The following is a 14,514-nucleotide window of genomic DNA, read 5'->3' as shown; positions in this document are numbered from 1 at the left end:
GCCTTATTGTGTAAAGATAGTGTGCTTTGTATTTACGTTCAGCGCCTATTTACATATACAAAAGCCAGTTGGCTGGTCGCCCATATTTTTGTGGTTCCGTGTGTGTGTCTGTGTGGTGCTCTTTGCAACTGGAGTGCATTCGTTTAACGCAAATATTAACAACAACAGCAGCAAAAAATTGTGCGGCTGTTATAAATCAAGCAGCTTGGTAATCTCTGCCTTGAGCGCTGACGGCTTAAAGACGCCATGCTCAGTGATGATGCCAGTTACAAGTGAAGCGGGCGTTACATCGAAGGCGGGATTCCAGCAATTGATGCCCGGCGCCGCAATGCGATGCTCGCCAACGTGTGTCATTTCGCGATCGGGTCGCACCTCGATTATAATGTGATCACCGCTGGGTATTTGCAGATCGACGGAGGTCAACGGTGCGGCTACATAGAAGGGCACGCCATGATGCTTGGCCACAACGGCTATTTGATAGGTGCCAATTTTATTGGCCGTATCTCCATTGGCAGCCACCTGGTGAAAGGAAGAGTGATATTGATTAAGTTGCCAAGCAGAGAGCGCAAAAATATGTTACCCGATCAGCGCCGACGACTACAGCAGCTACATTCTTTACACGCAGCAGCGCCGCTACCATGCTGTCCAGCACCAGGGTGGCGGGTAGTTTTTCGTGCACCAACTCGTAGGCGGTTAGGCGTGCACCCTGGTTGTACGGCCGTGTCTCCGTGCAGTAAACATGTTCTGTAAGGAGAAAGAGGAACACTAATCAGCTGCTCGCATGACTGGCCATTTTGCCTTTCGCTTTTACCCAGCTTGCCCAGTTCGCTGAGGTGCCGCACTACGCCCAGCGCTGTGCCGTAACCTGCTGTGGCCAGGGATCCAGTGTTGCAGTGCGTCAGCACACGCACAGGACCAGCTGCGGCCGCACTAGCCGACTCTGCCACATGCTCAAGTATGGCCTTGGCCCCATTGGCGCCAATCGCGCGATTGTCGGCAATGTCTTTTTCCAGCATGGCCTCGGTGGCGTTCAGGAATCTTGAATAACATTGGAATAATGGCTGCGCCTTGTCTTTTGAAGTTGCCTTTGCGATGTATGTTTTACCTTTGCTTCATATCTTCCACTGTCACGTTATCATCCTTGGTGAGCTCATTGGCCAGCGTGATTAGTTCGTCGGCGGAAATTTTCATGTTGACCGCTGTGGGTCGTGCGGAGACTAAATAGTTTAGTTTGCCCTCAATTTCCTGACGTAGCGATTTTTTGCTGCCAAACTCCTCCGGATAGATTTCGACGGCCAGCGAGAGGCAGCCCACAATGGCAATGGCCGGAGCGCCCCGTACCTATAAAGGGAGTAAACAAACCAGAGATATATGCAATTAATGAGTGGGTGCAGGTCTAGGGAGTATATCAGTATCATCTGCTGCTGTGTCAACGCTCTTATCTGGCCATAAACTCTTTATAGCCACATTATATAATGGGTCGCCACAGTCCACGTGATGAGCCGCATGCGTGCTCTTTGCACAAGCAGCAGTAAACAACTAGGAAATTATCTCTCGCTCTCGCAGATTCTATTTGTTTAACCAAAAACTAAATAATAACGAAGAAGACGAACCCAGAGCTTGGTCACATATTTAGTTGTGGTAATAACTAGAGGGCATGCCACTTAAATGAGCAAACCACAAACAATTTCGTTTTAAGCAAGATGCAATTAATTATGATGATGATGTGTTTGCACACGTTTTGATGCTTGGCAAGCAATTTACAAGAATTATTTAATTTATTTTTCTATAAGAAAATTAAATGCCGTTATTTATAGAGCGTCAAATGGTAATTTGTACATGATTAAGGGATTGAACAAGACAGGAATTTATACAGGTTTAGGGATTGGTATGTCTATTGGATAAGATTATTGCTGCTTACCTGCATCTTATTGATGACCTTCCAGCCGTCCTCAACGCCGCGCACGGTTAGATACTTGGAGACGACGGGCAGCAGCAGCTGATCAAGTATCTCCAGGCTGCCACGCTGATATTTGATCGATTGTAGGCTCATCCTTTACAATTTGTACTATGCGACTAACTGTAAGAGAAATGCAAAAGCAAATTATTAGGAAAGATCTCGCGGTTTGATGCCCAAAAACAGACCAAACTAGTGGGCGGCGGCAGCTATTCAGCTGGCGTCAGAGCTCCAACATTTATGTCAGAATTTATGGCCAGAGAATGTATGTATGTATGTATGTGTGTGTGTGTGTGTAAGCGTATTTATCAATTGATCAATATTAATCAAATGAAATGCCAACGCCAATGTCAGGACAGTCGGAAATTGCTGGGGCAGATGCAGACTTCGTCTGACAGGCGAACGCTTCCCTTAGCTACTGAACGATTGCGATGCGAATGGACCGCGACCAATTCGCAAACAGTTTGGCAATAAGAGAGAGCAGCGCAATTAGCCAGAGACACGGGCAGGCGGAAAGAGAGCGAGAGGGAGAGTGAGAGTGAGAGAGTCTGATTGGGAGTGCTGGGACTGTGCTAGTTTAGAGTCTAGACTGTATAGACTGTATAGAGCGTCGCGATGGCTAAGCGATTAATTCAACTTGTCACAACTTGCGTATCCGTTGCAAATTGATAAAGGCGTTGTCAACGTTGACGGCGACGGCGACGACGACGCTGGCGTTGACTTTAACGCCGGCGTTGCTTCAGCCGTCAGCACGTTGTCGAGCTTTTGATATTTTTGCTTTTATATGACAGGCAACAGCAAATCGGACAGCGACGCTTATCTTGCATACATATGTATGTGCTAACATATATGTATTTGCTATTCAAATGCCTTGATAATTCTCAGAGAAGCGTAATTTATGTGGCTGCAATTAGTTGTGCGCGCTGTAAGTGTCAACCAAGAACTTGGCGTTGGTTCGGTGCCAAATTTGTGTTTAACATATTTATGCACACACAAACACAAAGCACACGCACAAGCACAGGCACAGGTAAATATTAGCGGCAAGCAACTGGTGGTCCCGGCAATGACAGTGACAGCGGTAGTTTTGAATCCTGACATCTGTTTAGTCCACCCTATTCAATGTGTTGAATCTATTATGCACTTGCCTTATTTTATGAATTTTAAATTTAAATCAAACACTTGTTTCACTTTACAGACGAAAGAAATTGTAAACAGAAAAGGTAAACAAAGCAAGGGTAGCAGACTGTATGACCATGTGTTTTTTTTTTCAAAGTGTGACCAGCTATTCAAGGCATGTTATGTTGTCGATAGAAAACACCTGATAAGCGGCAGCTCGATAAATTCCTCTTGTATTTGACGAGACAATAGTATTTGCGCAAAATGTTATGAAACACGCCGGCTTTCTTTTTACTCACTGTTTTGTTTACGTATCCAAGACTTATGGTTTGTTCATTAATAGTTTTTGGTAATGCAGGAAGTTTGCTTCGAATGTTCTTAAATTCGTTTTGGTTTCAACTTTGGCAGAAAATCGGTCGGTTTGGATCCTAATCGTAAATTATAGCTGTAAATTAAAGCTTAGTGCGTTTCTTTGGCGTTTAACAAGTCCAATTATTTAGGCACAAAACTTGTGCTTTTAAAAAAATCACAGTGCTTAGTAGAAAAAATATATTTACACGTAACATTAAGTTAACAGAGCGCGTTTTTTAGCATTCGTATTAACAGTGGCATCGATATCGATGATTTCCAGTGCATACCAACGGCACAACGAAGTACTAACGACTGTCGTCAGAGGGCGTTTGCTTTGCGGGAACTTTCAAATTATTACAGAAACTCTTTCAAAACCAAAATTGTATAAATTAATTTTAGAATCAAAATGGCCAAAAGTATAGGACAATCCCTTTACCGTTTGCAGCCAAATAAAACGTTATTTATGTTGTGCGATATTCAAGAAAAGTTCAAACCAGCAATTCCTTTGCTTGGGGCGGTTATAGAGAATACCAATAAATTGGTAAACTGTGTAGCATTGCATTTAATTCAAAAGTGAACAAGATGATATTCTAGATAGAAGCTGGTAAGGTGTTCAATGTACCACTGTTGGTTACAGAGCAATATCCGGAAAAATTGGGCTCTACCGTTTGTGAGCTGGATGTGCAACATGCTTGTGATATCGTGCCTAAGACCAAGTTCAGCATGTTTGTGCCGCCAATTGAAAAGAAGATAAAAGATATTTTTGGCGACAAGCCCAAGACGGTAGTGTTGTTTGGAGTTGAGGCTAGTTTCAATACACGACCATAATCTACTTTTTGCTAACAATTTCCAATTCTCCTATAGACTCATGTGTGCATAGAGCAAACGGCGTTTGACCTAATCAATAATAGTATGGATGTTTGGCTTGTCGCTGATTGCACTGCCTCGCGTCTCAACCAGGATCGCGATTTAGCCCTAGAGCGTCTGCGTCACATAGGCTGTATTATAGCCAGCTCCGAGAGTATAATTTTTAATTTGCTGGGCGACAAGGACCACAAGTCCTTCAAGAAGATAGCGCCGCTTGTGAAGAAAGTGTCAGCCGATTTGAAGCTTTGGCAACCCACAGAGAAGACCAAGGACAAGAACTGATATTGGCAGGCGGTGCCTTTCATGTCTATTCATTTACCATTAAGGTAGCATTTTTGTGTTGCTCATAGAAATTATGAAAGAAGGTACCAGAGATAGGGCCCGCCTGTCCTCGGAAAGTATCGTCATCTCATAAACATTTTGCCCAGCGGACAGCTGAATGGAGCGTTACCTCAGCGGCGCCTTATAAGCCAGCCAAGCATCTAGTGAGCCAGCCGGGAGCAGCCTGTATTGACGCCAAGCCTCTTTGCTGCCAATTTATGCGAAGACTTGGTGCGCCCCTTGTACGACTATTCCAGGCAGTTAAATTTCATGATGCAATCGAAACAATCTCCGCATGTTGTTTGCCTACGCGCTCGAGGCAACCGCTAGGTGACGGTGACAATGTAGCAGGCGTCTGATTGACTCATAACAGGCCAAGATCACAATCTTATCTGCATGCCAGCTAGCCAGCGAGCCAGCCAGCAACATTGCTCCCGGCTCTGTTGGCAATTTATTTGCCAAAGTCCTGCCAGCTGAGTGCCAGCTCGATCGGATCTTAAAGCACTCGCAAGTGAAACTGATGGCGACGGCGTCGTGGCACGCGATATGCAAACAGCATACCCAACATCTGGCCAATTATGCACCAGCTCGCTTATCTAATCCCAACAAAATATTAAGCCGCAGCTAAGCCTCCAACGCGACGTGTGAAGAACTGCGTAAGCGCCAAGCTGGGACAACGGTATCATGCGTAAAAGTTGACCAGCTTTGTCGAGGCCAGCTGCCAGCTGATTGCAGGCTCTAGCATGTTGCTAGTTTCTAACACAACCAGGGGCCATAAATTTCCTGCCCGAGGCTTGGAACCGGTTCGAAGGCCCGATGCGCACTTGGCATATTAATAAATTTTGGCTTTGCAAAGCGAAAAAAATGATAAATCTGTAAAATTGCCATACCATGTGCAAATGAACGGGCAATCAGGGGAGCTCGAGCTGAAGCTCATCACTGCTGCTACCAGGGAATTTATGTGCTTGCCGCCTGGCAAGTGGCAACTGCGCTCCAAAAACGAATTGTATAAAAATATAAGGACGAGCTTGCCGATCTATTTATACACTCAAATTATATGAGCTTAAATTTTCGAGCTTGGAACTCGCAATTTTCAAAGCCTGAGCAAAACAGAAATAAAAGTTATAATTTATATTCGAAATCCTGTATATGAAATAAGCCTGCTTTCGTCAGTATACAAAATTAATGAATTGTGATGCAAGAAAATAATAAAAAATAATTAAAAGAATTGTTATAATTAAATTTCCAAAAAATGCACGATCAAAAGTTCGAGTCAATATATGGAGAATGAGGTAGTATGATAGTGTTTTATATTAATAGTACTTAATAAAAATGATTATTTTAATAAATAATATTAGTAAAAAGAATAGCAATAGTAATACAAAATATAATAATAAAAGTCATAGAAAATGAGAATAAATTTTTTCTAAATTTAGTTCATTTTTATTGAAATCTAAGTAGTGCCCTATACGATCTTAGTACTCGTCGGCAATATAATAGTAACTGAAGTACCTTTTATCTAGCCACAATATTCAGCGCCAAAATGTGTTCAAAGCGTGTTGACAAACGTGAGAATCTCAAGCGGCGCTTCAAAGACCCGTTGACTTCTTGGCAGTGCTTAAGTTGCATAATTTATGGGGATGTTGCTGGTTGTTGCCCAAATTAGCCAAATATTGCCCCAAGGGCCGCCTGTGTAATAAGATAATGCCAACAACTATGACTAATGAGGGATTAGGCTAGATGGGGATCACTTGCATTTCCCACACAGTTAGGAAGCCAAAGCTCTGCAGTCATTTACTTATTTAGTCATTCACATGCAGCAATTAGTTCAATAATTTTATGCTAATTATGCGCTTTGAACGTTGGTTCTTAAGCACCGCCTGTTAGTCGAGCATGGGCGTGGCCATTTTTGTGTCTAGCGGTCATAGGGAATTTTCACTGGCACTCTAAATAAGTGATTTCCGCGTCACCTGTTAACCCAGTAAAATGGAAGCAGCGGTCCGACCATTGACCAGCAATTAGTGGGATGCCTAGAGAGATGTGTATCTGTACAGTGAGTACTAGTTACGAGTAACATCTAATTAGCATATGAGTTATATACGCAGCATTCAGAAGGGGCTCGCTACATGTTGCCCCATGGCATTTGGGGCGTTCGTTGGGTGTGTGAATGTTTGTATACGAGTGTGTGCGAGTATTATAATTAAGTTAGAAATACAGCTATGGGCCACGCTAAGTGGTCGGTAACAAGCAAAATACTTCAAAATCTAAGAACAGTTAGCTGTTTAGCAAGGATATGGTAATTCCAATGAAATGCACCGAAATTGAATAAGATGACCTAAAGACCAATTCTAGGACTGCTCTTCAAATTGAATGCTCAAGCGGGGATAAGAATCAGCATCTTGGCAACTGTCAGCGATACAGATCTGTGCTATTCTTTTTGGCTAATCGCCTGAAATTAGATCAGTTTGAATACGATATGCTGTTTACACGAAAGCTTTAAATGTTTTCACTGCAATCCTATCTTCACTTTTATCAAAGACGACAATAACAATAGCAACAGGTACAACAACACTTTGTGAAAGGCTGCTTGTCCATGGACATACACACAAATTTGTAAATGTATTTACATATGTTACTAATTTGCTTAAAATTGTATTTTGGTTGCGACAAGTTGCCGTAAATGCGTCGACTCGCTGGCATACAAAAAAAAAAATCAAGCTAAAAGAAAATAAACCAGAAAAAAGTTAGAAAGATTTACAAATTTATGCTGAAAATTCGCTGCTGTAGCATTTATATGGGCAATTGGCCAAAATGTTGGCCAACTTCAACACATTTGCGTGCTTTATCTCTGTCGCCGATGTCTCCTTTGCGGTCTTGGCCTTTGTTGGACACATCAAAGTGACTTGAGTCCCATTTGACTTGCAGTTTATGCAGTTACAGTTGCCAAATTTGGTCAATTTCACTTGTTCAGCTCGAAATTTATGCCGTCTTGGGTATAGCATGACTTGAGTGCCGGGCTGGGGGTGGCGTGCGGTGAGGGGGGTGGGCGCCTAGCTACGCAAATTAAATATGCATCATCATGCATTGCTACGTTTACTTTCTACGTTGATTTGCATATTAACAGGAGATATTCAACTGGCAGCCACAGCCAAAATATTTCAAATTCAATATTAATATTTGTTGGACATTTCTTCTATATCCTGTATGTAAATAATAGCTAAGTGTAGATATGTGACAGGTTGACTTTATAAGATATACAACACACATATTGATATCTTCTATATTCTTTTCTATACGGCCTTGGTGTTCCTATTAGGAATTTCAGAAACTAGTTTGGCATGCAGATTTGTATGTACTACACGTGAATTGAACATTAACATATTCCTCTGGAGTAAAATTGCTACCTTCAATTTTTCTCATATAAACAGCATAAATGCCGCAGATTTAGATGTTAATATAATTATTATTCATGGGTTTTTGTTAAGTATTCCCATCTACTTATTTGTTCAGAAGAAAATTCTTCATGTTGAATTACTTTCTTTCTATTCTGTTCCCACGTAAGCAGAAAATGCGCGTTGCCTCAAAACTCTTAATTAGTAATTTATATTAAAATGGCATAAATTTAAATGAAAACTTAAAAAGATAGCAATGGAATAAAACACATGGGGTGTAGTCTAATTAACACCATTACATACAATATATATGTATTTTGCATATTTTGCAGATAATTTCTTTAGGCATGGGTACGCTATGGAGTTGGCTTTAATTTTAATTATTATATTGCAGCTGGGTCTTAGTTGTGGTTAGCTGTGTTCACACCAGAACATTTAAGCTTATACTAAACTGTTTTCTACTTGCATTCGATTGCAACAAGCTTTACAACTATAGCACTCGCTGCTGTAGCTTTCTTTGCCCAACCCATTTGAGTTCTTTAAGTCAAATTCACTTGCCAAAATGTCAAAGGCTGGGATGTTCAATCAAAGTTCGTTTGCTGTTTCGCCGACAGGCTCATTGCACCAATTTGTCAGTGAGTCAAAGCATTTTGTCACGATTTGCCATAAACACCTTGTGGAGCTAGTCGAAAACGGTTTTCCCTCCACCGATTATTGTTATTAAATCGAAGTGATTTGTGTGCTGTGGCACAAAAGAAGCCGCCGCTTTAGCTTGTCTTAAGTAAATAAATAGAAAGTGAAGTTGTGTGCCAAGAGTTTTCCAGCAGGTCAATCGATGGACCCAGACAGACCCACAAAAATACACGGATTCACTTTCCAGACAGAAAACCCAAAAAAAAAAAAAAAAAACTAAAATAAAAACGGGCTAATGATAATGTTTGAATTATTCCCGTGCACTTGAAGCAGCTCAGCTGTAATGAATGCTATTACGAATCGAGCGCTTCTATCCGAAATTCCCAACACCAGTCTGCTCTGGTTTATAGACCCGCTCCCACAATGGCTGACTAGCAGTCACCGCTGCTGCTGCTACATCTGCTGTCAAATGCAATCAATTAAGGTTAATTTGCAGCCACTTCCCAAATTACGAGCACAAATGGGTCTTGGAGCCACAGTCTTCGGGTATTGGAGCATTCGAACTGCCTGACACATATATATGTGTCAGTGGTATTGGCCAAAAAACCTTTTTTGCGGTTATGATTTGTGAAATTCTTTTGTTGGCAGGGTTGACCACAGTTCGGCACATGCCGACGCCAACACTCCGTGGCCGTGATTAATGGCGTGTGGAACATAAATTTGGCACAGGTTTTGGAGCAACCGCCAAGCTGCCTGGAGCCTTGTGTCAGATCTTCGCCAGATCTGATCTTATATGCTGTGCATGCAATCGCGGCATTGATTTTACACAAAAGCGTTGGCCAGTTAGCCAAGTTGGTACGCTTGTAGGCCTGTCAGCCGGCCTGACAAAATTGACAGCCAACATTGACAACGACGGCGACAGCGCAGAGCATGGACAATGGCAACAACAAAAACAACAACAACAACAAAATCGACAACCACAACAGCGACAACAGCAACTATGGCCAAACGGTAGTCGATGTTTGACAATCAAATATGGGAACGGCGTGCTGTACTACCTGCGCCATGACCCATATCAGTCATTGTTTTTGTACCAGCGAGCTAAAAGTTCAACAGGTCGTGGGCAGGCATTTAGCATGTGGCATTAGGCATATGGTAACATATGGCGTATGGTTTTGCTGTATGGCTTATGAAAAGTGAAATTTTTGGCTGCTAGTCAATGGCCCGGCAAAATAGAATCGAGACAATGGTTAAGCATATTGGCAAGACTTAGCAGACTGACCTCATTGAGCCCACGCTTCGCACAACGTATGGAATTCGCTGGAATGGGTGAGTGAGTGAGTGAGTAAGCGAGTGAGTGAGTGAATGAATGAATGATAGCCTGCCAGAGCCACTTGCCGAATTGCCAGGTGGACTTTTGATTATCTGGCCGAGTGCTTGGGCTGCGGCTGTGGCTACGGCTGCGGTTGTGCCTGTTGCAGGCCGGTTTCGCTGGCATATAAAATGTGTTGACACGAAAGCGCAGCGACCAAAACTGGGAATTCTGCAAAATAAGAAAACAACAAAAAACAGAAGAAAAAAAACAACAACAGGGGGCAGTGAAAAGCTGAAATCTTATGCTGATTGCCAGCCGTAACAGCTGCCTGTGTAATTTGTGCAGCAAAAACAAAAAAGTGAAGGCGTCTCCAAGAGCATCTTTCGTTGCCAGCAAGCGGAGCAGCACTTTCATTAAAACTTTTGGCCAATTCGAAATCATTAAATTGCAGCCAGAATGGCTCAAAGATGTATTCTTTTTTTTGGCCATGCATCAACTTCCTGGCTGAGCAAAGCAAAGTAAAATTGTACAAACACAAAACCAAACACAAACCACTCAACTGCAATATCGAAAACCACTGAGTGGCTTATTTCTTTTGTGTGTTTGCCAATGAATTCTTTACTTTGCCGGCTCCAAACGGGTTTGGCGCTTCGAAACTTCTTTGAGCCAGAAGCTGGGCCAGGCCAGGGCCTGAGTCCAAAGCTTTCCATCAAGTGTTGCGCTGCTCTTTATTTTAATTTGCGCACCTAAGTAAATGCCCGGCAAGTGCTAATGAGACATAACGACATGGCCGTCGCCAAGGCCAAGGATCATTTGTTATTTTTAACAAATAGCAACAGCTGCGCTACACTTGCGCCTGGATAGCTGCTGCCTAAGCCTGCCCAGCATTTGGCATGCCAATATTTTCTAATATTCGCAATCATTTAACTTAATGTGCGCTCATTTATTTTGCGTGTTGCAGATGTTGCCTGGGCAACTGCAATCCCAACCTGACTCCTAGTTGGAGGTTGCAGTTAGATCGGGGCGTTCATCTCTGGGCAAACAAAAACAAAAATTACGTTCAATCCCACGATATTCGCTAATGAGCCTGGCCAACGCAATGTGGGCGTGCCGATCGCGCTTCGCCTTCGTGAGCCACCAACACCAACAACAAACAATTCAATTTTCATGGCCGCCGGGGCGGGCCAGCAATTTATTACCTAATGCTGCCAGCGTGCGTTAGATTGTACCTGAGATTGCGAAGGACTGCAGCCAGTTGGTAAATATTTATGAACAAGCAGCAGCAGAAGACTCGCAACAAATACACTTAGCCCCAAGGGCGCCTGCAATTTGTCACTCGGTGTGCCGCTTTATATGGATTTAAGTTTGAGTAATATCTCCTTTGTAAGTGACGGTAAAAACTGTGAGAACCGTTAACTCAATTACTGCATTTGGGCTTAAAGACATTCTCAATGCCACTTGTTTTGACTTTACAACCCAAAAAACCGAAATCCAAAACAGAAACCGAAATGAAAATGAAACCAACGACGCGGCGTGAAAATGAAAACGTTTGCAACAAAAGAGAAAACTGTGTCCGGTGTCCAGTGTCTATGTAAGTTTGTGTGTGTGTGTGTGTGTGTATGGGGCAGCATTTGGGTTCGTTTCAAGTGTGATGGCTGTCAGTCACTCAACTAACCTGCCAACAAACCAGCTAGTCGGCCAGCCAGGGACTGCAGCCGGTGTCTTCTTTGGCATTTAGGGCTGCACGCGTCAGTGGGTCAACTATTAACAGCCACTGCGCTTGCAGTTTGCGGCTAAATGTTGAACAAATATCAAAAGTTGCGAAAAAAGAGGCTGTGTCAAACAAAAGACTTAAGACACGAACTTAACAAACGCACTTGCTGAACGGCTTCAAAGGCAGCCGCACTATAGCCCACTTCTAACAACCAAAAATCAGCATTAAGTTATGGCAACAATAGTAAAAGCAACACAGAAGCAACATCGATGGTCACCGAGTTTGTTTTTTATATCCAACTCGCCCCCCGCCCCCATCATAGACACCGAATCCCCCGCAAGACGACATTCTAAGAGCGCACGCACGCTGTGAAAGTCTAGTCTCAATGACATGAAATTCTAGTCTTCATAATGAGGCTTATAAATGTTTTTATGGACGCAGCTCAGCTGTCAGAATAACAAAAATACTCGCAACAATAAGAATCGCATGCGCTGACCGACAACAACAACAATAACAGCCTCAACAATTTGGCATGTCCACATTTATTACATTTATTAAAGCTATCGCAGAGATTTATAAACTTTGTTATTTGTTGCTGCGGTTCTGTGGCAAATTGGTTTTTTAATTGCTCCGTTTCATCTTTAGTTTTCCTTATCTTTTCTTTAACGAATTTCAACTCAAATGTTTGCAATATCCTCCAGGCATAGTTGCGTGGCTTTTTCCACACAAATCTATTGAATGAAAATCGTGTTTGGAAAATGCTACTTCTAACTAATTCCTGCGTTAATAAAGAAATTACAAACTGTATCTGTCGACTATTTGAAAAAGATAATTTTGTTTATTGTATTTTGACTTTTGCGTATAATGCTCTCATCTAAACATAGATAATCCGTAATAACTGTAATAATTGCGTTGAAGTCCGACTTTTTTTGATTTTCTTAAGTTATTTATATAAAGTAGATGCACATTGAATTATTGGTATCAAAAATTTGAGTTGGGAGATTGCATGCTGAATACACTTTATGAAAAAACTATAATACACCCCACAAGGTATACGAATACTTTTATACCCAGTGCTCGGAGGTCATAAGACTTATATTTTCTGCATGCCTAATTTAAGGGCATTTGTATTATAATTCTAGATTTGAGTTAACTTAATCAATGTCATACATAAAGCGATATAGCTTCATCTACATTAATAATTAATGGAAATCAGCTCTTTTTTTAATATATTTAATATTTATTGACTTTCTAGCAGTTGTCATCATTTGTAGTATACAGATGGTCGCTGATTATCTTATATGTGGTCACGAGCGATTGCCCGTTCCCAGGAGAACAGTTAGTTTCCCTAGCGGTTGGGCCACAGTTGACCACTTCTTCCGCATGTGTGAGCACACATCCGAACATATCAAAATGAGCTGCTAATACGAGTTGATTTCTAACAGCAGCAGCAGCAGCAAGAGCTGCAACAGCAGCGCTGGCTTCCTGGGTTATGACTTCTGCGGCTGTCACGCCGGCGATCAACGGCTGCTAACTACAAACTAGCAGCGAATAATGCCAAGAATTAGTTGTGGAAGAATTAACACCACCCAGCAAACGGCATTGACCACAAGCCTGATTGTGCTGGCTAAAACGGCAAGTGGAAACTTGGAAACTGAAAACAATTTACGCAAACCGTACGACGAGCTGCGAGCTGCATAGTTTCAAATTGACTTGGCTCGGTGGGCCAGCAGGTGGCCAAGTCCAAGTGCATTGACTGACGGGGAGCTGTAGGTGCAGCAGCAGCGGCAGCGGCAGCCGCCTGACTATAATCACAATTGGAATTGCACTCTCTTCTTCTGGTTCTTCTTTTTCTTCTACTACTTGGCCAGTACATACAGATTGATTTGTTTTGCAGTTCCGTTCTGAGGCCTCGCAATTCACCATTTACCATCTACCATTTGGCATTCTGTGTTTACTGTTAGCTGCTGCAGCTCATCTCAAATTGATTTCTAATACGGCTGCTGTCACCTTTGACACGTTTCGTAACGGGTTTTGTCTATTCACCTGATTGATTTTTATCCAATGACTGCTTGTCTAACTAACCAAGTCCAATATACAATGTATTTTTTGTGTTCCCATTAAGTTATAGAATATTAAATCAATATATCAATCTATATATCGAAATATATTTTTAATATTAGAGAAAATTGAATTTCTTAAAACTAGTTTTTGGCGTCTCAGCCAAGTTTTTCGGGTTCATAATTGAAAAGTTATAATATTTATTTTTATATATTAGAAACCAATGGTCTTCATTAATGACAGTTCGGTATTGAATTTTGAGCTAAACGCTGGATTTTAATAATTATAAGTCTACTTCTACAAGTCTTTTAGTTAAATGAAACATTGGAACTGATCTATAAACTTATTGCACCAATCACACATTTTTACACGAAATATTTGGACTTATCAATGCAAGCAGAAAAAGAAAATTAAATCATGAACAAAATCCTTTTCTATGATGGAGCATGAGGCATAACAGAAGGAGGAATTGAAGCGTTTACAGCTTCGTCACACGATTTGTTCCGAGTCGTTTGCCTTGGCCACACAGCTGCATGAAGCAATCGTTCCAATCGACATGTAAGGCCCTTAAAAGTCATGTTTGTGGCTTTGGACTCTTTTGGCGTTGGTGGGTGTGGCATGGGCTGGGCCGCAGACCGCACAGCGCAAACGTTTTTGGCAATTATCAAGATCATGGTGCTTCTTGTTCTTGACTTTTGTTTGCGATAGTCGTTCGTTAGAAGGCTCGGATCCCGTGTCTTTTGCGTAGGCTTTAAGGCACGGGCGCGCCCTTGAGTTGCTGGGACTG

General features: G+C 42.1%; 2 protein-coding genes across 4 annotated transcripts; one reads left to right on the top strand and one right to left on the bottom strand.

Annotated features, from left to right (window-relative positions):
• Window positions 1-3: 3 nt before the first annotated feature.
• Window positions 4-3,582, bottom strand: LOC6631059 (methylthioribose-1-phosphate isomerase). Of its 2 annotated transcripts, none has more exons than XM_015171489.3 (6): window positions 3,373-3,582; window positions 1,922-2,080; window positions 1,106-1,341; window positions 812-1,038; window positions 581-744; window positions 4-519 (listed from the first exon to the last, which is right to left on the bottom strand). In XM_015171489.3, the coding sequence occupies exons 2-6, from the start codon at window positions 2,051-2,053 to the stop codon at window positions 190-192; spliced, it is 1,089 nt and encodes a 362-aa protein (XP_015026975.1). In that variant the 5' UTR covers window positions 2,054-2,080; window positions 3,373-3,582; the 3' UTR covers window positions 4-189. The 2 variants fall into 2 exon arrangements, with proteins under 2 accessions (XP_015026975.1, XP_002054225.1); XM_002054189.4 differs by lacking the exon at window positions 3,373-3,582 and adding an exon at window positions 2,146-2,528.
• Window positions 3,583-3,683: 101 nt separating this feature from the next.
• On the top strand, window positions 3,684-5,858 carry LOC6631060 (isochorismatase domain-containing protein 1). 2 transcript variants are annotated; one of them, XM_002054190.4, is made up of 3 exons: window positions 3,684-3,965; window positions 4,019-4,228; window positions 4,289-5,858. In XM_002054190.4, the coding sequence occupies exons 1-3, from the start codon at window positions 3,831-3,833 to the stop codon at window positions 4,571-4,573; spliced, it is 630 nt and encodes a 209-aa protein (XP_002054226.1). In that variant the 5' UTR covers window positions 3,684-3,830; the 3' UTR covers window positions 4,574-5,858. The 2 variants fall into 2 exon arrangements, with proteins under 2 accessions (XP_002054226.1, XP_015027613.1); XM_015172127.3 differs by having other exon boundaries at window positions 3,833-3,965; window positions 4,023-4,228.
• The last annotated feature ends 8,656 nt before the right edge of the window (window positions 5,859-14,514 follow it).

The sequence above is a fragment of the Drosophila virilis genome, chromosome 2 (genome assembly GCF_030788295.1).
Source record: "Drosophila virilis strain 15010-1051.87 chromosome 2, Dvir_AGI_RSII-ME, whole genome shotgun sequence".
Lineage (NCBI taxonomy): Eukaryota > Metazoa > Arthropoda > Insecta > Diptera > Drosophilidae > Drosophila > Drosophila virilis.
This window is presented reverse-complemented; position numbering and strand designations above follow the sequence as displayed.

Excerpts from the sequence above, each read along its gene's own strand:
- LOC6631059 (XM_015171489.3), bottom strand. The coding sequence starts at position 2,053 with ATGAGCCTACAATCGATCAAATATCAGCGTGGCAGCCTGGAGATACTT. Across the intron at positions 1,039-1,105 it reads GTGGAAGATATGAAGCAAAG|ATTCCTGAACGCCACCGAGG; the intron begins GTAAAACATACA and ends ATGTTATTCAAG. Across the intron at positions 520-580 it reads TAGTCGTCGGCGCTGATCGG|GTGGCTGCCAATGGAGATAC; the intron begins GTAACATATTTT and ends TCCTTTCACCAG.
- LOC6631060 (XM_002054190.4), top strand. The coding sequence starts at position 3,831 with ATGGCCAAAAGTATAGGACAATCCCTTTACCGTTTGCAGCCAAATAAA. Across the intron at positions 3,966-4,018 it reads TAGAGAATACCAATAAATTG|ATAGAAGCTGGTAAGGTGTT; the intron begins GTAAACTGTGTA and ends ATGATATTCTAG. Across the intron at positions 4,229-4,288 it reads TAGTGTTGTTTGGAGTTGAG|ACTCATGTGTGCATAGAGCA; the intron begins GCTAGTTTCAAT and ends ATTCTCCTATAG.